Source organism: Labrus mixtus, chromosome 4 (genome assembly GCF_963584025.1).
Source record: "Labrus mixtus chromosome 4, fLabMix1.1, whole genome shotgun sequence".
NCBI classification, from domain to species: Eukaryota; Metazoa; Chordata; class Actinopteri; order Labriformes; family Labridae; genus Labrus; species Labrus mixtus.
Window position 1 is genome coordinate 22,568,115 of NC_083615.1, and position 26,865 is coordinate 22,594,979.

The window sequence follows — 26,865 nt, forward strand, 5'->3', positions numbered from 1 at the left end:
GGGCCTTTTGGTAAACAAACAGAGTAGAGTAGAAATATACAACATTCGATCACACGTAACACTATATGAGAATACATTCAATACATATACAACAATATGACTATACAAAATTATATAAACACATTTACAATGCAGATTTAAAATTCAATTTAAAGTGGGCACAGCTCTGGTTTGCTTCAAACTAGCATTTCACCTTTTTGGTACCATCCCTCTATGCACCCCAGTTAACAGACACAGAGGAGGTATACCCTTAAAATCCAATAACATAAAATATGAGGTATTTCTTAAAGTCTGATGCTTAAGGGCTGTGCATGAACATTATCAATTGTTCTGTGTAGGTTGTTACCCGTATTGTGGCTTACTCTGAGTTACTTCTTTTTTTACAAAGCCAAGGCTCTGAGTGGACATTTTCATCCTACAGGCTACCATGGAGATACCATGGAGAGATAGAAGGAATCACACACCAAAGCATTAAAGGAGATTTAATAAAGGAGCTGATATGACTTCTTCATGTGGCCAGTTGAGGCTTGCTCCAAAGGTGAGCAAATTCAAAGTGGTTCAGTGGGTAGAGCCGACCATCTCCTAACCAGAAGGTTTGATCCCCAGCTCCTGCAGCGGTATAATCCCAAATTGCTCTCGCTGCTTCGTCGGTGGTGTTTGAATGTGTAAGAATGGGATTATTTACTTCTGATAGTCACTTTACATAGCAACCTCTGCCATCAATGTGTGAATGGGTGTGGATGGGTGTGACCTGTGTGTAAAAAAGCTTTGAGTAGTCAGAAGACTAGAAAAGCGCTATGCAAGCTCAAGTCCATTTACCATTACCATTTACCCCCAGTGTTGAAAAATGATGCCAAGGCAGAAGTTTAAAAATAATTTCTATTCTGGATATTTTTAAATGTACAGTGCGTAACCAAATATACAGAGGTGAACATTAAAACTGGGGATGTATTGCACTTTTTTTTTCTTTTTCTTTACATGTATGCAATTGATGTTTTTTTTTTTGTTTTTTTTGTTTTATGGCCTGTTTGAAGAAGCTGTTCCTCAGTCTGCTGGCGTGGGCTATGAGCGTCCTGTATCTTCGACCTGAGGGCAACAGTAAGAACAGGATGTTGTGTGGATGTGTGGATTCCTTGATGAGCCTCAGGGAGTTCCTGCAGCACCACTGAAGACAGTGTCAGTGTGTGCACCATATCTATCTTGTTAGTCTGTTGGGTGTTTTGTCATACATTGTTATACTTGTGGCAGCGAATGAATGAGAGTCTGATGTTGTTGGCTTTTCTCCGCAGAGAAGACAGCTTGCTGTAGTAATGACAAAACCATTTATCAAGAATTACCTGTTTGTGATGTTGGTTTTCCTCAAGATTCTGAAGATTTAAATTAGCGTATGACTAAGTAAATCCACTACATAACAGCTTAGCGTCTCAAGTCTGACAAATAACTCTAACTCTGTCACAGTGGCTAGCCTGTTATTTATAGCCTTTGATCATGAGCCCTAGTCTCTAATATGAGTAAATATAAAAAATGTTGTATCTTGGGGCACCAGTGGCTAGTGGTTATCTTGCGCGCCCTATGTATCCAGGCAATAATCCTTCAAGCGGGTGCCCAGGGATCTAATCCGACCTGTGGCTCTTTTCCTGCATGTCATTACCCACTCTCTCTCTCTACCAGATTTCTAACTCGACCCGCTATCCTGTCTCTCAAAAATAGGCATGAAAAAAGCCACAAAATATATCTAAAAAAAAAGCTGTATCTTGCGAATCTATTGATACAACTTAAGTCATTCGTTAAGAGCGTGCTTCTGTAGAGATGTTAGAACCTGAGGCATCAACCCCTCAAGCGACTAATATTTTTATCCTGTTCCTCTCAACAGTAAAATCTGATCTCTGTTAAATTACAAGACCTCATTTTCTCTGTCTTTCCTGCTCAGCTCATTGGTGATGCAACCCGTGTTGTGTGCTAGCATATTAATAGGACACAAAGCTGTTTCAGAGGCAGGAATGACCTTGATCAAAATGCTGAGTGTATTCAAATTTATGATCCAATTTAACATTTAGGATTTTCAAAACTCCTGATGGATAATTGCAGAAAACAAGATGATGGTTAAAAAACCTGCATGACTTAGAGAACAGTATGATGTGCTTTTAAAAGACAATGTCAGCTAATACTAAATCAACCTTTGTCTTTCCCAGAGGTACAAACACCCTCTTAACCTCGTCTGTAATGAACATCCTGCAGGTGGAGTGGTGTTAGGTGCAGTTTGCAGTTTTTTACATTCCCCCCCGCCAGCGTTCCTTATTAGCCATCTGTACAAAGAGTTATTATGGAAATAAAACAGGATATACTGTAACACAACCTAAATGTGCATCCAAAGCGAGAGGGTTTGATGTTTTGGCTTTATTATATGATACAGATATCGGAAATTATTCTATCTTCATTTCATTTTATATTTTGGAGAAAACAAACAGCTACTAGAAGAAAGTAGTTTTCCTTGTCGGCTGTGAAGACAACCTCTTACAGTTTAATAATGGTGTTTTATTCACTTTTGGCTTCTTGGAAGCAAGCAGCTATTCTTTGGGCTGAATAGGGAAGCCGACATCGGGTGCCAAAAACTTCCCCTGATGGCTACACATTCAATCCACACCTTTTTTTTTAAATCAAGTTGTTGCTTTGAGTGACAGGTGGATGATGCTAGCTGTCTTAAACACGTCAACTAAGCTAGTTAAAACTTGAATGTTGGATGTGCCAGTGTTGTTAGTAGTGTTACTGTTTTAAGATTTTTTTTGTACAACTAATAAACTCTTGCTGGGCAGCTGTCGCTCAGTTGTTAGAGTCCCACGTGTCCAGTGTGCCCTTGGGTATGACACTTAACCCTTGTGGCATATGAATGTGTATGAATGGGATTAGGTAATACTGATGGACACTTTACACAGAACCCTCTGCCATCAGTGTGTGAATGGGTATGAATGTGTAGGTGTGACCTGCGGTGTAAAAGCACTTTGAGTAGTCAGAAGAAGGCTTGTTGGCTTGTTCAGTGTTTGTCTTACATTGATTTATCTTGGTGGTCCGGCATGAAAGTCAGGATTTTCCCCGCAGAGATGATGGCTTGACGTAAGGTTGCGAAGACCTTCATTTAACACATCAAGGTTTGTTTCCCTCACTAGTCATCACTCCTTCTAGAAAGTTATGTGCAAATGAGCCATCATTCATTATGTCCCCTAAACTCTCTCCGCTTTTTAATTCTAATAAATGTAGAACTATGGTCCGCTTCACCCACCAATAGAATCTCATTCTGTCATAAGCTAGCTAATTTTCTCTCGCTTCTTGTCCACATATTGTCAGTTCTGGCTCACAAGAAAACGAGATTGTGTATTGTCCGGCAACTTTTGTTTTGGTGTGACAATGAGCTCACTATATTGTCCTTTACAGAGAACTCCCAAGGTGAGAAGTAGGGAGCCAAGATTAAGGGATTTTGGACACAGCAAGTGACAGAAATAAAGTCCAATTTGAGGCATTAAAAGGGCAGTTGTTAAACCAAAGGGTGACTTTGGGATGTCTATCTCCATTTTTATGGAGAAAGAAAGATAGTCTATCATTAGAAGTGATGAGCTAAAAACATGAAATTGACTAGCTATTACCCAAAACGTTGGTCAAAAAGTGGCTAATGTGTTAGCAAGCTGTTACACATTTAAACACCAAGCAGACATAGGGATACTTATGTTTTTAGGTCTATCTGATGAATCTGTCCAATGCTCACTCTGTAACGCTAGTTTGATCAACAGTAAAATGATGACTTCAAGCTGCTTAAAACATCTTTGATGGGAACATTGAGACTGAATCAAAGAGCAAAACCACCGTGACAAGTGGAAGCTTACGTTGACAGCCAACGTTAGCTAGCTAATCGTTGCTGCAGCAGCATTAACCTTGGGGGGGAAACTGTTATGGGCAGTCTGCTTTAATACTGGCACATGAATCATGGGTACCAGTCCCCCCTGTGGCTCCTTTCTCGCATGTCATTCCCCACTCTCTCTCTCTCTCCCTGATTTCCAGCTCTATCCACTGTCCTATCTATCCATTAATGTCACAAAAAAAATAAAAATACACTTGTCAGTAATAGCAATGCTGCTGGTAGTGTGTATGGTTTGATTGTGACATTTTGAGTTCTGGTACAGGGCTGGTTAAGAGACTGTCTTCTGGATGTCTGTACAGTGGGTAATAAAGCTGTGTAGGTCATGGATTCGTATTGTGTATCAAACTAACAATTAAAAACTTGATCCACAGTTTAAGATTCAGTCAAGCAATGGTCCAAGCAACCAGTATTATGGGAGTCATTAAGACAAAATCAGCTCATAGTTCTGATGTTTGATGAATATATTTTGTTTCCATTCAAAAGAAATGTTTAACCTTTGTTTATCCAGGTTAGTCCCATTGAGATCAGAGATATATTTTTCAAGGGAAACCTGGCTAAGGAATACAATAAATAGATAAATAAAAAACTAAAATTTGTTTGTGAAAGACTGATTACATGTCACATTTACCTGGGCCAAAAAAAGACCTTTGACAATAAGCACATTCTGTGGTTAACCACGCATTATCTATTATTTTTTCACTTACTCCTACTTAGGACTTTATGTTTGAGATTTCACTCACCTCAGTAGTTTAAACAACATAATATTCCATAACTATATTTTCTTTGTTTTTTTAATGTTCAATTCTGACATGAAACTATCTGCAGCATGTTCCCTCAATCACATTATCAAGCACATTCACCAGCAGCTGAAATGGGTATTCACTTTGTCACTCAAATTCTGCCTTAGCCTTTGGGAGTTTTTTTGACTTTTTGTTGTTATTCGAGGTGTTGCTGACAGAAAATACATCACATCCAGAGTAATCCCAGGTGTAAGAGGCATGGTGCTGTGGCTGTGGAGAGGCCTAAATCTGCCAGCATGATGAAAGAGTCTGCGCTCCTATTCGGCCTGCCTCAATACCTTGACTCTGCGGCGGGGGAAATATCCACGGATTGCAAACAAAGCTGAAGCTCCTTATGTTTGCTGTTTGAGGGACAGAGAGAAGGTCATGCCTCATACAGTGCTAGCTTTCTGCTCAATGGATGAAACAAAAGCAGGAATGTCTCATTGCTCTCTGTCAGCCTTGAGCCTGACTCTGTTCAAACTCTGCTGGACCCCATTTATTCTTGTTCACACATACAGGTCCAGCTTATGACTTGTCTCCACTTTAGGTTTGAGTAAGTACATGCCAAAGAAGACATTTTATCTTCTGTTCCCAGCAGGGTTTTGAAGATGTAAAGATGCGACCAAATCTGTGAAAGATCGGAGTTTGTGTTAAAAAAACAAAAACACTTAACCAGGTGAGCTTACGGGAACCCAAGTCCAACACTCTGCAATGACCTGTAACTCCTAAAAGAAGAAACTCTGTATTTAAAAAAAAACTTAACTTTATTTGAGGATCTCATTTGATCTGATGCCTGTGTCAGATTTTTTCTAATTCATGACATCTTTACTTCAAGTTCAACCTCATACTTCAAACTTTGACTTTATTCTAAGAACTAGTACTGTTCATAAGCAAAGAACATCCAATATAAAGTCCTGGAAGAAGTCCAAACTATAAACACACAGCTGAAAAAAAACCTTTTAGCCTCTATGGAAGCACAACAATTTTCTTCTCCAGCTTCTGCTCGGGAAAGATATATCTCCTCATCACGTCATCGAGCTCCTCCAGAGCCAGCTGGGCGTGGAGCACAGACACATCGTCTGGGTCAGAGCGGACCACCCACTTCAGAGCTCGATACAGGTCCAACAGAACATCTCTGAGAACCTGGAGGAGTCATAAGAAGAGAGACGGAGGTTACCCTGTGGAAACAACACTCAGCTCTTTGCCTGTGGACTGAGACATACACAAATCTGACCATCGGGATCACCTTTGTTTCATCTGCAAGCCATTTTGGAACTTATTTGGAATTACAAACAGAATCAAAGTTTGGTCACTACAAGCTGCCAGGGTAAGAAAAATAAAAACCTGTGAGCTTACTATTGTGTTGTATTCATCAAATACATAAATACAGTTTGGCACAAATCTTCTCCCGTTAAAGTAATCTCCTTCACATTTATCATTTACTATCTCTTTATGGTTTTAATAAATCAAACCCTCTTTTTGTACTATTTATTGTCTGCACCGTAATATCAATATCTATGTAATGTGTTCACATACAGAAGTCATCTCTGTATCAATTTAGTAAATGTGGATGTTTGCCAGTTGCTGCTTCAAACAGGTGAAATGGAAAAAAGACAGTCAATGTTCATTTGGGGCTGTGTGTTAGAGGATGAGTTTAATATATTCAGGTGAGTAAAAGAACAGGAGAGAGGAGCCACAGTGAGCTGATAAAGAGCTGCTCACCATGGTAACTAAACTCTTGTGGAAAACTACTGGCCCTGAATGCAGCATGAAACCTGACTAGTTTGAATTATCATGACTGACTTATTACAAAGTCAGTAAGTTTGTCTGGGTGCAATGTAAACAGATGGAGCAGTTATTCTTTTGTCTTCAATCTGACAAAGCAGCACAAGTGTTTAAGTATTAAACCAGACGGGCTTCTTATAAGCTCCTCGGCCAAATCTCAGAACCACATTTTTTTTTTCATGAATCAGCAAATTCCCTGATCATTGCATTCTTGTTTTTGGTCTCCATTGTTTCTCAACTTCTCCAATATCCACTCCACACACCAGCAGACCTTCTCCCCTCCACTTGGACCTAATGTTTGAACTCTGGCCTGCCAGGGTCTGTCCCTCTCAGCTGTTCTCGTGGCCCTATGTGTATCATTAGCCCGGTACAGCTGCTGCAGCTCCGTAATGACAGGACCTGGTCTGAGACCAGCAGCTGGACAGCTCACTGTAATTGTGGCAGCGGCCCAGCAGCCACATCACACTCCAGCCAGCAGCTCACATACAGACAAGCTTCTAATGGGCAAGTGGCAGGAAGCTCTCCTCTTATAGACTAGTATTTCATCCTAATGATGTTTTTTTTATTATTGTAGAGTCTGACACGATTCGACTCATTTCATGAACTTTGCACCTGGATTAGATTATATCTCGCTTCTTATTCTCTGTTTTGTGTGGATACTGTTTGAAGATTATGTTTCTACTTGCTGCTGCCGGTGCAGTTGTTATGGAGTTCAGTATATTAATAAGATGCTTTAGTACTCGGCTCCTCTTATGTTGGTTGTGAACTTAAACAAGCTTTTTTTGTACTTTGTTAATTGCATATATAATGGATTATAATGGATCATAACTGTGTTTCATGAGTACAAAATTTAAGGATAAAATTAGCATTTTTAAGGTTTATTCTCAAACAGGATGATCATAAAGGTACAACTTTATTATTCCCTTTGAAGGGTGCCTTTGCTCAATGGACCTCATGGTGCTATAAAAAGAAAAGGGGTAGTGTTAATAAACTGTTTAACAGTCAATACTACACAGTCAATCCCGTGCTGCCTCTCTGCTTCCTTTTTAGGAAGCCAGCGAGCTGTGATGTCATTAGTTTGGATCCTGTTGCTGAATATCAAAAAAACAACACATCAGGAAAGATGTGCCAGAGACTAGAGAACTTGACACAGTGAGAAAGAGCTGTGACTTTGAAACATGTTGTTTGGAGTGAGACTAACAAGCTAACATTTAGTCTATAACCCCCCTCCCCTGATGAGCACAGAGAAACTGGGACTAGATTACAGGACCTGTCAGGGTCTGTAACAACAGCCTCTCACTCTCAACAACACACCCTCTGCTACGTTATTCTGCCTGTTTAAAACCCGGAAAAAAACAACCAGACTGAGTCCCTCTGCCGCCAGCATTCCACAGTTTGAGGCATTAAAATCCGTCAAGTAGGATCTGGTTGTTTTGATTTGTTTCCTCTGACAGAGAAGACATTCTTGAACCATGGTGGCAGAGTCGGTGGCCCCACAGTCACCTCCCTGACCTCTCAATAGCAAAGAGAACGCAAGTGAAGCTGCCCATCATTTAACCTAGCCAGGGACAGGGGTTGCAAATTCCCAACGGCTAGAAGCCTGTATACATGGCATCTACTTTGTATTTGACATATGAAGCGATGTTCATTGCACGTGTCCCTGCTAAATAAACAAACACACTCACCTTTCTCAGCTTTGTTACAATCCTGTGTGAACTTTATAAATTAACAACAAAAAAGGCAAAGGTGTAATGTTCCACCATCAGTCTAATTGGCTGTGGTGCATCAGAGTTTCAGTCTTTGTTTTTGAACAGAAAACGGATGCAGGCGGTTTAGTCGCTAAACCGAATGTAATTTCAACAATGAGGGAAAACTTCTTATTTTAGGGCTGTCCCCATTAATGCTTTAATTGTGAATTATTAAGGTCCTCAATTAGTGTATTTCTTTTTTTTTTTATTGTGTTCTCTTTTGTCCCTTAGGCACACTGTAGGGAAGTAGACAAGAACAACCCTACTGCGACTATGAGTGGCTCAATCCGCTTTAAAAAAAACTTCCAGCTAGCTCAGCTGACGAGTCAATATTATGTCCACCTTATGTCATTAAACATTTCCCTTTCTTAACGTTCTCTTCAGCTGTTTTCAATCTGCAACAAGTTCCCTTTTCTGTTGTTAAGTCTATGACATTACCTTCAATCTACCGGAAGTTCTTTATTTTATTTCAAAGTAAAAGCCTAACAAAAACAGTTTTTAAATAAAAAATAATGGAATTTCAAACATGCCATTAATAATGCAATTGACCGTGAATAACTATAGAAATTCAGCAATTAATGGCATTTAAAATGTTAATCGGCTGACAGCCCTAATTTGTGTACACCACAGTGAAGAGCAGAAAAAAGCTTCCAAAAAGAGAAAATGTATCTTCAAACAGTTTGACTTCATTATGAAGCTCCTGAAAGGCACTTTAAGCTGGATATGAAACAGACTGAAATGAACACTCATGAATCTGTGTTACCTATGAAAGCAAACAAGACCCATGAAATAACTCATCATCCGTCTTCTGATTACATTTCTATAGATCAGTCATCTTATTGGCTATGAGAAGTGTGTTATGTGGCTTCTCTCCCTGGTTTCTTAAAAACTTGAGAGCCTGATGTGACCTGGTGGAATATTACCAGCTCTGACACTTCCTGAAACACTGGTCATTTCCTGTGGTCAGACAGAAGTTTGAAGTGTGTTCATTGAAAAGCTGACGGGGAGAACAACCACTTTTGGATAACTTGCTCATTTTTTCTTTTGACCTGCAGGTAGCACTGAAGCAATCACTCACTGACACCTTCACGCTTGACCTGAAGCTCAGGTTCAAGTCTTTCTATTGTTAAAAAAATCATTCCAATGTTTCCTATTGTTGGTTGTAAAAGATGTTCACTCAGTTTGAAGTAAGTGTGTGTGTGTGTGTTTTTTTACCTGGGTAGTTTTGTCACTGAGGCCTCGGAGCAGCAGGGTGATAACATGGATGGCAGCTCTCCTCACCTCTGCCTCCTTCTCCGTCTTTATCAGAGCAGTCAGACAGGAGCTCAGCTACACACACACACACACACACACACACACACACACACACACACACACACACACACACACACACACACACACACACACACACACACACACACACACACACACACACACACACACACACACACACACACACACACACACACACACACACACACACACACACACACACACACACACACACACACACACACACACACACACACACACACACACACACACACACACACACACACACACACACCAAATTATTTATGACAGTTTATACATGTTAAGTTAAATAAACATGACAAAAAAAAGAAAATTGGATGCAGTGGAGCTGTGTTGTATCTGACACTCACTGCCTGCACTGCTGAGGTCAGTAAGAGATCTAAACTGGATCGACCGACGTATTGATCACACATCTAAATCAACAAGTGCCCTCAATCTCTTGATTTACACACACAAACACACATTCAAAGACACGCGGGTCAGTGTGGAGATTTACGCAAGTTCATGAATAAGCAGCCCTGTTAATCCAGCTGACAGTGTGGCTTATTCATTCTCGCAAGCTAGAGTTAACAAACACACACACACGTACACACTTACACACATCTCTGACCACTGCAGCAGCAAGGTACACACACGTGTAAATGTGGACTTTTTTTCTGCACACTCAGATGCTGATCAGAGAGTGTGGGCTTGTATTTGTGTTTGTGCAGCACATAGGCACATATAAGCAAGGAGTCACACACACACACACACACACACACACACACACACACACACACACACACACACACACACACACACACACACACACACACACACACACACACACACACACACACACACACACACACACACACACACACACACACACACACACACACACACACACACACACACACACACACACACACACACACACACACACACACACACACACACACACACACACACACACACACACACACACACACACACACAGATGGCTGCTTAACTTCAGTCTGGTTGTGCTCGAGGTTTCTGCCTGTTTAAAGGCCTCTTTTTCTTGCCACTGTTACTTTGCTAAAAGTGCTGTTCTCATGGTGGATTAATGTTGGCTCTTTGTTAATTATATAACAAAAAGTAAACTAAGTGAGGCGCTGGTGGCGCAGTGGGTGGAGCGCACGCTCCGTGTGTGGAGGCTGTGGTCCTCCGGGCGGGTGGCCCAGGTTCGGGTCCGACCTGTGGCTCCTTTCCCGCATGTCGTTCCCTATACTATACTATCCCTGATTCTCTCTCTAATAAAGGCACAAAATGCCCAAAAATAAAATCTTAAAAGGGCTTAGATATATTGCTTTTACCAAAAAGTGAATGATGTCCAACAACAACAATCTGATTATTGGATCTGTATTGTGACTAACATGCCTTTAATAACTCTGACGCTTCAGTACATACAAATGTATTTACCGGTACATATTTTTGTGTTTTTTTATTCAAATGATGAGAAGTTGTACCTCCTGAGCCAGTGTTCCCAGGGAATAGTCAAGTCTCTGACAGAGCTCCCCAAGGTTGGACAGACTGCTCGCCCGCACGCTTTGGTCTGGATCCCTGGTTCCTTGAAGGAAGACGCCCAGGAGAGGACGGCCGAGATGAGGCGCCAGCTCCCCTGGAAGAAAGAGAGACGGTGAAGAAGAGCTTACTCAAACCATTCAGTTATCATCAAATGCAAATGGATGTTTTTGAACATGTATAAATACAAAGCAAATGACCAGCCCGCCAGTATAATACACCAAAGGAAACCCTGCTCATAGAGTTTGTGAGGAGACAAGACTCAAACCTGGATGTGCCACCTCACAGGTGATTGCCTCAACCAACAAGTCAAGTTACAGTTTACATCAATCAGTTTTCTCCACAGAATGACAGTGTAGGGCGTCAGGGCGGTCCAGCTGGCATCAGGGGGGGGGGAGATGCTTACGCCAAAATCTCTACTCAAACAAGTTCTGAGGCTGTCTTTACATAAACATTCAAAATGAGTCAGCATAAAACATGACAAACTAGTCAAAGCCATAAAGAAGTAGAACAGGTGAGAACTGCAAAGAGAGAGTGAGGACTGTAGCAGCACCAGTGTAATACTGCTGTTTACAGTTTCTCACACCCTGTTAAGTGTGTGTGTGTGTGTGTGTGTGTGTGTGTGTGTGTGTGTGTGTGTGTGTGTGTGTGTGACACTGTTTCAGAGAGAGACATTGAAAGAACAGAGCTGACTGCTGACTTAAGCTGCTCCTGCCAAGCAGCAGTGAGGAGAGCCAGAGCCTCCATGGAGAGGAGAGAACCAGCCGACTGGATAGTAGTAGTAAGACCTGTTAGAGCTGTGTGTGTGTGTGTGTGTGTGTGTGTGTGTGTGTGTGTGTGTGTGTGTGTGTGTGTGTGTGTGTTAGAGCTAGTTATACTATCCGGATCCAGAAACCAGTTCCACACACACCCACACACACACTGAACTACCTGATCTATTTGCCTGTCCTTGATTACCCTTTTAGGGAGCCAAAAGCCTCCTCAGACTCTCCTTCCCTTTAGACCCCCATCAGAGCAGAACAAACACACGCTCCTTTTAGGGCATCACACCTGCAGATGATAACACATCACAAACACAAAACACACCTGGGAAAGGGTGATTCAACATTTCCACAGATGCTCCTCAAATCTGCTGAACTGCATTTAGACCCTAGACTGTATAAATAGAAAACTAAACCTATGTGTAGAGAAATGGACTTTATGTCTTGGTAGCAGTTTTGTTGCAGAGTTCCTCTCTCTTTAACAAGCTTCCAACACCTTGATGTTAATATTCCATACCTCGTCATACCTATTTTCTATACTTCTCTGTAGAGCTTCAGCCCATAACTGACATCAAGTAGCCAATAGCAAGATGCTGATTAAGTATTTATGTGTCCCAAGTTTAATACTGACTTCAAAATGACTTCAATCAAACTCCATTCTTTATGTATATTGTGTTTCTGGTTTAAGTACTGTCTGTTATTGCTAACTATGCAAGAACTTTCCTGCAAGTGCAAAAATGCCAGCAACAGGGAGAAAGCCCAAGCAGAGCCAAACATTCATTTATTCAACATTTACTCAACCAGACCAGTCAATTAAGAAAACCTTTTTCTTTACAAATGACTGCCTGGCAAGAGGCAAATCTTGGCCACTGGGGGTGTTTAAGACAAACACAGAGGCTCTCTGGGTGTCTGTGCAGCAAACTGAAGGTCTATCCAATCTCTGAGCTAGGATATAAACCCCCCGATTGTCCCAGGAAAGTGGTACGATGGCAATCTGGCAGATAAAAGCAGAGCGGAGGGCGAAAACAAAACAGGGTTTTCTATCAGGGAGAGATTCTGATACACAAGGGGCCCTTCTGAACAGAGATCCGCATGAAAGACACATCTGCACCGTGGCTTTATGTGCTGTAAGAACTGTCCATCAGTTACCAATAAACATGTGTGAACACATACAGACACATGAATGAACAAACATCTCATCTGTCCGACAATGTTTACCACCCAAACAAAGTCAAAGTCTTGTTCTCTTAGGAGTGAGGGCTAACTTTTCAAAACAACTTCATAACCGCAGGACTCAAAGGTCAGCTCAGGTTCAGAGATGATGCTTCTTTTGGGGGGGGGGGGGTTGGACAGATTGTCAGGAGCTTTTTCCGCTGCTTCCAATCTTCATGCCGGGACATTTATGTTAGACAAAAGAAATGAGATGGAAGATTAAAATATGAGACTGGACACATTAAAGAGAGACTACAAAAAACAAAACAAAGGGTAATATCACTTCATTGACATTGAGTCATTCCAAGGAGGTACCTGAGTTTAGTGTTGTAGTCAAGACCACCCTAACCCAGACCAAGACATACCCAAGACCAGAGGGCTCCAAGACTGAGACAAGACCGAGACATTTAGGGATTGAGACCGAGACGAGACCAAGACCATAAATATCAATGATGAATCATCATCTCATAGGCGTTTTACTCCACCAAGAATAAAAACACAAGAACCAAGAAAAGTTTCTGATGCTCCGAAAGACAAAAGAAAGTGTGTGTTCAGATGAAGGATGACAGTCAAGACAAAGTGATGGGGAAGTGCGACAGCGTGGAGAGCGTTTAATCACTCTGCACAAAAGTGACGTTTATTTTTCTGTCAAACATGAAACCTTAAGTGGTCTGGAAGCGATAACAAGTTTGGTCATTGTCTTAACAAAATACAATCATCCAAACATGACGGTGAACAAACGTTAGCTGATGCTCACCCATCGCCCTGCTCGCCCTCATCAGGACTTCTCCCACCTTGAGGCGGGTCTCCAGGGAGCGCTCCTTATTGGATGTTGGGAGGGAGGGACCATGCTGGAAGTCCTTTAGGAGCCTTTCCAGGATCCTCTCAGGGTAAGAATCAGCCAGTGCAGCCAGACCTAAACACAGTTTATACTCCTGAGTGTCTCTTTAATATTATCAGTGGATTAAGGATGTTATCTCTATATATAAACAATCAATCAAAACAAGGATCATGTGACTTTTTACCTTGAATGGCTGACAGGTAGACAAATGAGTCTTCATGCTCCACGTTTTCTAAGAAGAGCTGGAGAAGACAAATCATCAGATTTATCATGATTTAGTTCAGAGGGAAGCAACACGCGTCTCTTAGTGAGAAGAGTCTGTATGAAAAACATGAAAAGCATCATCAATATGTTTCCTGACAGAACAACAAAGGCGGATCAATACTGGCACCGAACTGAATACATTAAAGACGAAAACTATCAAAGGGAATAATCTAAACCCTAATCTGACACCCTGACATTTAAAGAAGTCTTGAAGGTGGAGGTTTCAGTGGGAGAGGGGGGAAATGGGGGGATAAACAAGGAGCTGCTTAGAGAAGATACATGGAAGTACTGAGGAGATGTGAGGATCAACATCTGAAAGGTGACCTGAATTCCCCCCAATTTAAAGAAAGAAAGAAAATCAATAAAAGGGGGTTCTGCCATAGAAGTGGGGTGCTGTTCTAAAGTGCACACAGCGGGGGGTGCTGATTACAGAGAATTCTAAATGAGTTGAGATCCTTCTCTCACCCTTACCACCTTAACAAGTCCCTAGGGTGGCCCCACCCTGGCTACTCTGGGGAGGAGGTTGAGCCGCCTCATCTATTATACATTCAAACCCAGAATAGTGGAGGTAAAAGCACATCATACATGTTCCTGACCCTCACTCCATCCCTATAATGATCCTGTCTGGTACATGTGTGCATTGTATTCTCTAATGGGACCTGTTTTACCGCCTGTTGTCCTGGTTTCCCCTTCTTAAGTACTACTCACTGTGAAACTTTGCAAGGGTAAACAAGGCAATTGAAATGTATTTTTGAAATAGCTCATCTTCCAGTTGATGGTCTGGCTTTCTTTTGAGGTCATAAACAGGGAACAGTTTCATCAGCAGATAAAAACTCAAGGTAAGCTTAAAGGACCAATATGTAACTCTGACATAAAGCGTTTCAAATGAGTAGTCAGTCCAAATTCAAATCATTGGAGAGAGGTGTCCCCCCTGCCCCCTCCTTGCTAGTGTTGAAGTGCACGCGGGTTGCCATGAGGCGGACACTGAAGCTTCAGTGTTTAGCCAGCTCTGCTTTGGCCTTGAAATCTTTCTGTGCTCTAACCTCTCTCCATTTTTCAAAAGCATCTCCAATATTTATCCTCGTTTCACGTTTCTGCTCGTGGAGCTAATGAGAAAAATGCTGAGGCTTTTTAGATCGGGTACAATCAGTTATATCTGAACCAGTACTTCCCCACTTCCATCGCTGCAACACCTGTTGGTTTGACATTTGCGCTGCAAACTGAGGGGCGTCCAAAACGGCCGCGTTGGGGTGCCTTAAAACCGCCTCCCTTCTCTTCACATACTTTCAGAGTATCAGCAACTGTAGTTGTCCTCTGAAAATGTCTATCGGGTCATATCAGGTATTTGCTAGGATGCCAGTCAGTACACAAATAAGTAATAACTAAGGAGCTCCCCAAAAAAAATCAACAAGTTTCATGTGAACTGGCGTTTAAATAATATAATCAATAACAGCACAGTGCAAGAGGAGAGTGTAATGTTCCTCAAGTCAAGCATGAGCATGTTCCTTATGTCAGCAATCAGTATTTTTCCAACAGTTAATGTAGATGTGTTTATGCTTTGCCCCTTCATGGAGAGGAACTCTGTATCAGGAAATAATGACGTCAACATTTGGGAATCATATCAGAGAGGACATTTCTAGAAGAATTCCTCTATCTGCATCTGACTTATTGTTACGACAAAAAAAAGGATGAAAAAACCCACCATCAGGACGTTCTCCCTGCCCTGGACGGCCTCTGGATATTTGTTTTGCACCATCTGTGTCAAGACCCTGAGGGCAAAAGCTCTGGTGGGCACATCTGGGTCACAGGCCTCCAGCATGCAGTCAGAGAAGGACTTGATAGGGGGCCGTGGTTCACTTGTGGAAGAAGTCCTTTCTTGACTTTTTGGACTTCTTCCTGCTGTAGATCCTCCTGAAGAAGCAGGGGGTCTGATTGGCGTGTTGCTCTTCGAATCACTATCTTTGGGAGATGAGTAAGGACTAGTCTGTGCTTTGTTAGCTTCAGTTCTTGTCTTCGGCTTCTTCCTGCAAGGCACACTGTTGTGCTTTTCCAGCGCTTCAGGGTTTCTCGGGGTTTGAGCAGCAGCAGTGAGGTTTTCAGGCCGGTAGGCTCCGTGTGTGGCAATCACAGATCTGAGGTTGGATGCCAGCTCCTGGATAAAAACTTCTGAGTGCTTCTGAGAAAGCGTCTCCAGCGGTGGGAGCAGCCTGGACATGGAGGAGTAGTCCTCTGCGCTGAGCTGGAACATTAAAACATGGGAGAGGATGATTGGGTAGGAGCAGGGTGTGCTCAACAAGTTGTATGTTACATTTCTTGTTGGAAACTTTTACTTCACTTTACTTCATACAAAGGTTGTAACGTCTTCTAAAGTCAGATCTGCAAGACTTTCACCGTAAAGCTCCAGTTTGTGCTAAGAAGGACTCTGCTTGACTGTATGCTAGCACGCTTTTAAAGTTTTGCTGGAGAGCAGGGAATATGTGTAAACAACAGTTTTCTTTTGTGAGTGTGAGCATATAGTTCTAGTAAAAGGAAAGCAAATAATAGCATATGAAGAGACTGTCTATCTGCAAAGGCAGGCTGTTAAGGAAAAGCACGAACAAATCTGAATTCTTGAAATCACTAAGCCATACTCTTAAACTCCAAAAACATGCTCTGAAATAAAGGAAGGGGGAGAAAAATCATATATGTAAGGGAAGGTATTGCATTCACAGAGAAAAAGATCTAATATTGATCTTAGTATTATGAGAAAAGTAGTAATACAAATATGTGCTCTGTTTTTCCGCATCTATGAGATACGGTGTTGTGTGTCAGTGTACCACTGCTGCCTCATTTGCCCCCTTGGAAATCTATCAATTTCAGCAATTGTTGAATTACCTAAATGACTAAATATCCAGTCTGAATGCATTTCAGATGCATCAGCCTATATCTGTGAAGTATGCCATATCGGCTCAGCTGATCCTGGAGAAATACTGCAACATTCAGCAGATCAGAAGTCTGAAGTTGACAAACTAATAATAATAGCATCTAAGTGATTTAAAGACACGATTAACTCAAAATGTGTCTAACCAATTACACTTTGTCTGCCTGGTATCTCTATAATTTAGAGAAATTGTCCTCAAGTGAATTGAACACGCTTCTGTCAAAAAGAACATCAGCTTGGAAACAGTTTTCAGCCTTTCACATAGAAAATACAGTTCATGCTAAACACAATAGAGATGCAACATGTGGATGTGTTTTGTTTACTGTACCTGAGGTCCTGACAGCAGAGTGGCCACGAGGCCGATCCCCATGCTCAGCGTCTCACTCTCTACTGGATTCACAAGACCTGGACCAGTGGTGTGATCCAGACCCACACAGGCCCTCTGGAGCAGAGACACCAGGAAGTCCACAACCTGGAGAAGGAAAAAAAACAGCGTCATGGACAAAACGAATACCCAGAAAGAGATTTAAACGTGTTTTATTTAAACCTCAAGGTGGAGACTGGATGTGATGTAAGAACTTTAGTGCTACACACTAGAGTTAAAAGTAATATGAAATAAGTAGCAGGACCTTTTAAAGGTTGTACTCAGAGAACATTCAGCTGTTATAAAAATAATACATCTAAAAATAGAACATTATCCGGTCAGGTCAAGCTATTTTATCAGAGACGATTCTTAATCTCTGAAGGAATGTTTGTCTGCAGTACAGCAGCCGCCAGCTAGTCAGACAGCTTCCCCCGCACACCCTTCATGACACCAAACAGAGGAGAGGCAAATAGGCTATTTTAGTGTGGCAGCATGACTCACTGTGGCCTGATTCCATTATAAAAAATCCCAAAGGAACAGAGACGGGTTTTAAAATACGCCAGAAAGTAAAGATGCAATCCCAGGAGGGTGAGGCAACACATGAGAGATGGTGGCACTGGATGTTTCAGGGAAGTCACGGAAAGTTTTCAAATAACAATGCAACAAAGCCGGTGACATCTGTCTCGGAAATGTCATTTATAATCACAACTATCCCAAAACATGAATTTAGGAAACAGAGACTGTCACTGGCAGTTTATCAGGATGTCATGGCTGTGACAGCTCCCCATCAGAGTTGTGTGTCTATTTAAATTGTTTCCTGCACCAACATGGTCACTTCTGAAAAGGGATACTGTCAGTCAAAATATGATATTAAGTTTGTAACGTTCACTTTTTCTTCACAGTCCATGATCTTCGCTCACCTGGGTATTTTTTCTCAGCAGCACAGTGTGCTCCACAGACTCAACCATCACAGCCAGCACCTGAAGCAAAGCGAGTCTCTGTCCTCGCCTCTCGGCTCGATCAAGCAGCTGCTGCTCCACCTCTAAGAGCGTCATGGCCGACACGTCCAACTCTCCTTCATCCTTGTGATCATCTTCTGCAGCTGTCCAGCTGGTCAGCTCCTGTTGGCAAAGCAAGGAAATGATGAAACACTCAACTATAAAAATAAATACATAAATAAACAAAATACAATTCTTATTTTGGAGGAGTTTAAGAATCTCTGGGTCTCTTGTTTAGCTTTCTGCCACTATGACCCGACCCCAGATAAGTGGAAGATAATGGACGGATGGACAACTTTTATTGTACTTCTTTCAATAAATGTAATCCTTTGTGTATACATTCTGCAGCTTGTATTCACTCCTTACCTGCAGTAGGTCCAGGAAGAAGTCTCCCGGCAGGTCAGAGTCTTTGAGTTCAGTCAGCAGCTGCATCAGACACTCCAGCCTCCACTGCTCTCCGGACAGCTTCTCATACAGAGCATCATCCTCGTCACTAAAACACCAACAGTCAGAGAGAAAAAAAACACTGATTATTTCATTATGGTTTTATCGGATGCATCCTATCTGAAAGAAACTGTTCAAGCAGATTTCACAAAGGTGTGTAGGGAGAATCCGTCAGTCACCTGCAGCTCTCTCTGGAGCAGAGTCTGACTCCTCCATCGCTGCCAGGGTTGAATCTGAAGTCTGCTGCTACTTCGTTCTTCTTCCCTCCCTGCAGGCCGGAGAGCTGCTTCAGAGCAGGCAGGGCCACAGACGGCTCAGTGTGACTCAGGTACCAAACCAGAATCTCCTGACAGGGGGCGCTGCAGAGCAGAGAACAAACACATGTAGCTCAATCTCACATTCCTCCCTTAAACTTTCCTTTTCATTTATTTTTTTCCACTCAGTATTGTATTCTAACAAAACATAGTAATGCATATCTAAGATGAGAATCTCTCAGACATGGAAGAACAATCAAAGGTCCAAGAAGAAGACCAACAATGTCTCGCAATCATCAGTCATGACTCACTAGAAGTGTGTTGCATTGTCTGTTTCAGCTGAAACCTTTCCCCAGTTCTATTATTTTGCTGATAACCTTTTTTTTTTAACGTTACCGTAGGTGGGAGACGTTCTGCTTAGTGAAACAGAAGAGTGTGAAGATCACAGGAAGAACTTCTTCTAGAGCTTTGAGGAGAGACGCTGAGGGACTGTTTCCAACCACCCAGATCTGTGAACAAGAGGAAAGGGAAGCAACAAGTTAATGTGACAGATCTCTTTGTATATGCTCTTTTCAACGACTGAAGAGTACAGCGTAATACTGTTTTTAATTCCTCACCTTATTCACATCCTCAACACAACGAGTCAGCTCCCACTCCCCTACAGCTGTCTGAGAACAACCCTCATCTGGACAAAAACACACACACACACACACACACACACACACAAGTAATTAATTTCATCTGAAGAAAATTATGTAGTTTAATTTAAATCTGAATGCAGACTGATCACAAAAGGGAAAATTTCCTCAGGTTTTTTTAAGTACATAAATAATTTTACTGCATTTTAATTCTTCAACCTGTAGATGCTGTTGTGACAACATGATAGATGCTACTGTACTTTCTGGAAACACAAAAGAAATGGCTGCTTTTTGTTTTTAAAAAAAAACATACAGTATAATGATCAGACACATGTGGAGGACTGACTGCAATGTTACTGACCAGAAGCAGTGGTGCAGCGGTGGAGAGGTGCGAGTAGAGGACTCAGCAGGTACTCCTGAGCAAAGCTGGGCTTCTCCTGCACCATGGAGAGCAACGCCCTGGTGGCCACACGCTGGAACTGTAGGGCCGTCAGCTTGTCTTTGAAGTGCAGGAGCTCCAGGATCTGAACAACAAATGCAAACACAACAACTTAATTTAATTGTTTAATAATCTTAATTGGGATTAACTGTTAAGATTTGTACACGTTGTCACAATATATTCCTATGGGCAACAACATGAGCAGTCGGCCAATCCCTCAGGTTAGACACAGACCATAGACTGTAAATATCAAAGACCTACAGCTTGTGTGTGTGTGTGTGTGTGTGTGTGTGTGTGTGCGTGCGTGCATGCGTGCGTGCGTGCGTGCGTGTGTTGGGCTGACCTGAGGACAGACTTGTCTGTAGTAGCTGTCTGCTGAAACAGACTGTTGAGGGCAGGTCGCCAGGATCCGAGCCACACACTCACATTTCTTCCAGTCTGACTCGCCCCCTACAGGACAACAGTGTGTTTCCAGTTTAGACACATTAACCACAACTTCCACACTAATAAATCAGAATATTTGTTTATTGCAAAGTACTTTTTGAATAATTTAACACATACAATAAAAAACATTAGAGAATATTGCATAAATAAATGGAGTACAAACAGCTCTGCAATTTGTGTAGGACCGGCAAGACATTGCTGTGGGACTTTTTTTTAGGCTATGCAACATTTTACAGTGAGAGATACATGTGAAGTGATGATAACCCGGTGTGCCACTTTTCATCCTCCTATCCCTTCTTCATTCCTGCTCACCTGTTCCTCCTCCCAGGATGGCTCTGACTACAGCCTGGACTCCATTAGGCTGCATCAGGCGTTCAGATAGCAGCTGACCACACAGACGCCTCAGCCAGGCTGGAGCTGATCCTCGAGCTGCCCTGCTGCTGGAACCACCTGAGACCCCCACTGCAGCAGACTGAAAAGAGAGAGAGACAGCAATTCATGAAAATAAGACATGACAGACAGCCGAAGAACACCTACATTGTGATATTGTACTGACAGATAAAGTTTATGTGAAGCACATAGTGTGATCCTCTATCAGACATGCAGACCTGTGTGGGTCCACCCTGGAGGATCAGCAGCTCCTTGATAACGATTGGCTGGTAAACTTTCCCCAGAAGGCTTTTGAGGGCCTCCTTGCACATTTGACCTTCCTCAGCACTCAGATCCTGGACCTGAAAAGTTTGCAGAGAAAGACAAATAATGTAATTTCTCTTGACTACATGCATTAAAAGTATTTCCACCAAAACACACTCACATATTAAAAACTGCTTAAACTAAGATTTAAAGTAAAGCATACCATGAAACATTTTTTAAGGTCGCATAGCGCCACCTACTGTAAAAGAGTGTGTAGTGAACGGCATTAGATCATCTAATAAGGCAACAGCATAACTAAGACATCATTATATTGGCCTGTGATGTCACTATAAATAGTTGTTTAAGGCCTATACTGATGTCTATTTATGAAGCCCTTGTTGTACCAATTGTGTGCTAATATCTCTATACATACTTGATGCAGGCACCAGCTTTGTACAAACATGATGTATGTCTACCCCACTCTCTCCAGCCAACATTTCCTCTCTCTTATTATCACCATTACCTTATCGTTCTCTGTGCCGCCTCCCTCTGCCCTCTGTGGTTGGTAGCCGAGTTGGCACAGCGCTGCCATCACATCCCCCAGATGTCGTGTGAACACCAGTGTGGCGAGAGAGGACACCTCTGCCAGCTTCAAGAGGACCCTTGCGGTGGTGAGAAGCCGGCGTCTTCTTACTACGACTGCCCCAATGCAGGCTAGTTTTTCCACCATGGCCCCAAACGCTGACCTGCAGCCCAGAGGCACTCCCACACCAGGAGCCAGGTAGGGGCAGAGACCCAGAGAGACCACAAACTGAAGAGCAGCGCCGAGCGTCTTCTGCTGAGCGACACTGAGGACATCAGGAGGGAGAGGAGGAGCCGTCTCCGCAGTGCGTTGTCTTACTGCACAGGGAGGAGGCGTCTTCTCGAAGAGTTCCAGTTCAACGGAGAGGTGTCGGGCTAAGGTGAGGAACAGGAGGAGACATTCCTGGACGAAGGCCCAAACAGTGTCTTCCGTTTCGCTGGAGAACCAGTCTGCCTCCGCCATCACCTCCTCCCTCAGCGGCCTCACCTTCTGGAAGCTGGACTCGGTGTGAAGCTGCTCCAGGAGGAGGGCTCTGTTGGCTCGCAGCACCGCCACAAGAGCCTCTTGGTGTGAGGGTTGAGCATTGTGCACAGACCCTTCTACAGACAATGACATTTTTGGTTTATTGTATGCAGCTTGTTTTGTAGGGTTGCTGACAGAAAGTTGTTTCACAGTAAAATAGTAAAATAGTAAAATAGTCACCTAGAAACTCATCAGGCCACAGCAGGGATACACTGCAGTCACAGTCAAGCCAAACTAATGTAAATGCACGTAATAACTTTATAATATATTTAATTATAACTTCAATCATGAAATATTTGGATGAATTAAACAAACCCAGAACAGACCAATGGGATTTTTGAGAGATAAGAATTTAAGGGGGAAAATAAATCCTTTATAAATATAGCAGGTGGTAGAGTATTATTATTCTTGAATGAAACAGTACTACTTGTGTGGATTGTGCATCAATAGAACTATACAAAGATAATCCAAGGACTGCTTCTTTAAAATGTAAAAAATAAAAACATAGCACTGAATATTTAAGTATTAGACCATCCTCTGCTCATCTGTGAGGCTCTGCTGTATGTGCTCCCGCAGACGGTGCTCAGAGGATGATAAACTATGGAGCTGTTACTTACGACACACACTCGTGAACAAACTAAATAATGAAACCTTCCTGAAAATGTCAGTGGTTTGTAATTGACCCAAACCATTCGATCCTTTGTGGAAAAATAAAAAAGTATTTCTTCAGTTGTTTGAATTTAAAAAATGTTTACTCCTAATTGATGCATCTGCCTTTGGCCCATCCAAAATGACTGAACAAAATATTGATCAGGGTGTAAACAATACAATTTTGGATGTCATCCATTGAAAAGTTCAGACACAGCTCTGATTGTCTTTGAGAATATTGTTTGCAAAGACCGATTGGACTTCAGAACAGTAGAAGACACCTCAGTGTTTCAGTCATAAAATATCAGGAACTTTGAATGGGGAAATTCAAAATGACATGTAAAGGCTTCTAAAACACCAAACACATTGTGTTTCCTCTGAAGTTAGATTGGCATGAATATCGAGATTTTTAAACGCAGTCTTAAAACTAATTTATTCAGTCTGGCTTTTATATAGTGTTTTATATCAATTCAAATCTTTACATTACTGTATTGTCTTTTTATCCGACTACAATTTGAAATATTTTCCTTTTATGTGTCGTATTTTATTGTATTTTATTTTGATACATGTATTTTATTTTTAATTCTTATTGGTGTGCATTGGTCTCTTAATGATTTTATAAACTACTTTTCGTCAATAACTTTTCTGCACTCTTGTTAAGCACTTTGAACTGCAGTTTAATTTGTCTGAAAGACGCTTTATAAATAAAGTTTGATTGATTGATGAAAGGAAACGTATTGGTTTATTTATTATTTAAAGTCTATGGCTTAAACATACCACTTTCTAAATGAATGCTGGCTTGGGATACAGACAAGTGAATGGTTACAATGTTTGCTGAGAATAATAAACATAAAAGTGAATCTGAGCTGTGAATCCTAAAGAACAATCTGAAGAGAGATACTTTCTGTAGTTTCCATCCAGCTTTTGTAATTCAAGGACAACAAAGTTAGAGCACCTAAAACAAATACTACACAGCTAGTGAGTGCATGCTCTCATCTCAGACATTTCTGAATGATACATTTACTTCTGAATTTGGATATCCAAGTTATCTTCTGTGTGTCACTTACCTCCCAGAGGTTTGGTGAGAATGTTTAACGCAGAGAGGATAGCTGAAGTCATCTCGCCATTATATTAAACTTCATAGACGTCTTGATGTGATTTACAAAACTAGTGTTTAAATAATCCACCACAATCCTCTAGACATGCCGTGGGTTTCGGAAACGTTCAGCTGGTGTGTACAGTCTATGGTGTGTACACATCTCAAAGTGGCGCGGAAAATAGACGTCACTGTAACGTATCACAGGATTGGCTGCAGTTACGTTCAGGGGAGCGCCATACTGTCGGAATTTCTTAAATGTTTACAGTAGTTCACAGCACACAATTTCCACAGATTTATTCAGAACTTTTGAAATTATTTTATAAAATTCTGTCTGTACTCATGTTCCTCTGTATACTGGTATGGTGCGACTACATTTTCATATCTAAAAAATATGTATACATGTGATCAAGCTAGACTAGTAGATGGTAAAACGCATAACATTTTGATTTCCCATTGCATTATGTAAATATATCCTACACGTCACCCAATCAGATCCCACAATGCTCAGCTGCCAGTCCCTCTAACAGACAGTTTTATTTTCCTCTTCAGTGTCTCACATTGTTCATTACATATATTTGGAAACCTCGGAAAATCCTGGTTTATTTTGTTCAAATTAAAATTTAGCCGTTGGAAAAGTGAGGGCAACCAAGATAATGACCAGGGGGAACGCCAACACAGCCATCAGCTTGGTGATCTGTTGCTCTCATACAGCAGGAAACAAATTATACAGGTCTTATTAAGAATCACAGTAAAGTGTGGTCGATGACATCTGAGAAATCTCTGATAGGTGACCTGTACTGGCATTTACAATTTGACTTGTGCTTAGGCAGCAAATGAAGACACCCTCAGAAAGCGATGTTTCTCAAGCGTCCGTCTACATGATTTAGTGATCCTTGAGTTTCAAGAAGTTCTCTGCACTGCTCAAATGTCCTTCTTTCAGCAGTACAACTGCTGGTTTGGATCTCTTTGAGACCTGGTGCACTACACGGCATCAAACATACAGAGAGACTAGCTTATGTAGTTTCAAGGTGTTTAGAAGAAAAGTTATTTGCAAACTATTCCATGGTGCAAAGTAAGAAAAGACCTTTCCCCTCCACAACAAGTTAACATTGAAACATGTCTGGCAGGACTGGATTGAAACCCTGGTGTCTCGATTCAGGTGAAACAGGGTATTGAAGAAATGCTGGAGAACCACCCAAAACCAGGGAGATCCAATGTTTTTAGCAATTACAATTTACTTTCTTCAAGGCAATGTAAGCCACATGTATATTTTTAAGTTAAGTACACCCATGGGTGCCACAAGAAAATGCAGTGTAAATGTGCCAACTAAGGAGCTGAAGCATTTTTTCATAAATGGGACCAAGTATTAAAAGTAAAGGTGCAGCTGCTAGCTCAGAGGTCCAGGACAAAGTACCCCAAAAATTACTCTGGAAACATTTGAAGGAAATGCTTCATGGTTTTGCAGTAAACATGAAGCAACATTTACAATGAGCTGTGTATTAAAAATTGAAGAAATTTAGTCATGCCATTTTTATAAGAAAGTTTATTTTCCTTTGGAGAGAGAAAGCGCAACGAGTGACATGGAACCTGCAAAAGAAGAAACATTAGTGAGCCAGCAAACCATTAGGGAAACGATAGTGAGTGAATTGAAGCTTACCATAGTTTTTAGTTGCTTCCTTTGGGTAGAGCTTTAGAAAGACTGCGTTGCTCTGAACCAGTCTTCATGGGGGGGTTGTAAACTGGCATGGGGGGGTTGTAAACTGGCATGGGGGGGTTGTAAACTGGCATGGGTGGGAAAAAAGGATCTCCTGGGCTGTAGTGGGTTTGAACAAACGTTGCTCTTCCTCTCTGGTAGCGTGAACGAGAACTGAAGGAGTAGACTGGCTCCAGATCAGACACGTCACTGAACACTGGCTGAGGCTCGGTGTAGACCTCAGACCCATCACCAACATCTCCCCCAGTGTTAGCCTCAGCATCTATGGGGTTTTGGTTGTATTGACTTGGTAGAGAGGAGCTAATGCCCAGTTCAGAATTCTCAAGACTCTCTCCCCAAGGATAAGCCAGTTGCTTGTTTGGTACAGCATTATTTGACCCAGAGCCTGAGGAGAAACATGCAAGACAGAATTCATTGTAGGGACATGTAGTTCATAGCGAAGACCTCTGAATAATTTCATTATACAAAAATTGTCTTACCTTTTCCAACAGGGCCACAGGTAGTGCTCCCAATAAGCAGACAAGCAAGCAAAATAACCCTAAAAAACAAAACCTCATTAGTTCAAGCTTGTGTTTAACAACAATTTAAAAAACAGACTGCAATTTACTTACCTCATTTCTGCACAGGTTACTGAAGAAAAATGCAGCTCAAGACAGCTATTCTAAAGTTCTGTACTATTAAGAGAAACAAAAAAGGCTGACAGACCTACTTACAAATACACTTCTACAAAAATTTGCATCAAGGGACTTGTACCCACCAATAAATCTGCAGATTTTCCCAATAGGAGCCGTTGTGTAGCATCTCCATGAACTTAGAGCTGCTTTTAAATGATTCTTGATGATGTAGGAACTGATTGCTCAGCAGTAACAGCTGGTGGTAAAACACACATGCAGGGTGATTGACAATGACCTCATTAAGGTTTCATGTCCCACAAGTGAAGTCTGAATCCAGAGAGAGCCACTGAAAGACACTATTTGAATAACATAAAGTCAAACAGGCTCTC

The 26,865-nt window shown here is 41.7% G+C and overlaps 1 protein-coding gene across 1 annotated transcript; it reads right to left on the minus strand.

Annotated features, from left to right (window-relative positions):
• Nucleotides 1–5,437: 5,437 nt before the first annotated feature.
• Nucleotides 5,438–24,287, minus strand: tango6 (transport and golgi organization 6 homolog (Drosophila)). Its single transcript, XM_061036408.1, has 18 exons — nt 24,117–24,287; nt 21,820–22,478; nt 21,272–21,394; nt 20,976–21,135; nt 20,563–20,669; nt 20,142–20,304; nt 19,760–19,827; nt 19,539–19,651; nt 19,068–19,247; nt 18,811–18,937; nt 18,367–18,567; nt 17,411–17,554; nt 15,865–16,401; nt 14,083–14,140; nt 13,815–13,973; nt 11,030–11,181; nt 9,441–9,554; nt 5,438–5,835 (listed from the first exon to the last, which is right to left on the minus strand). Exons 1-18 carry the CDS (start codon nt 24,166–24,168, stop codon nt 5,659–5,661), a joined length of 3,294 nt encoding a protein of 1,097 aa, XP_060892391.1. The 5' UTR covers nt 24,169–24,287; the 3' UTR covers nt 5,438–5,658.
• Nucleotides 24,288–26,865: the final 2,578 nt, after the last annotated feature.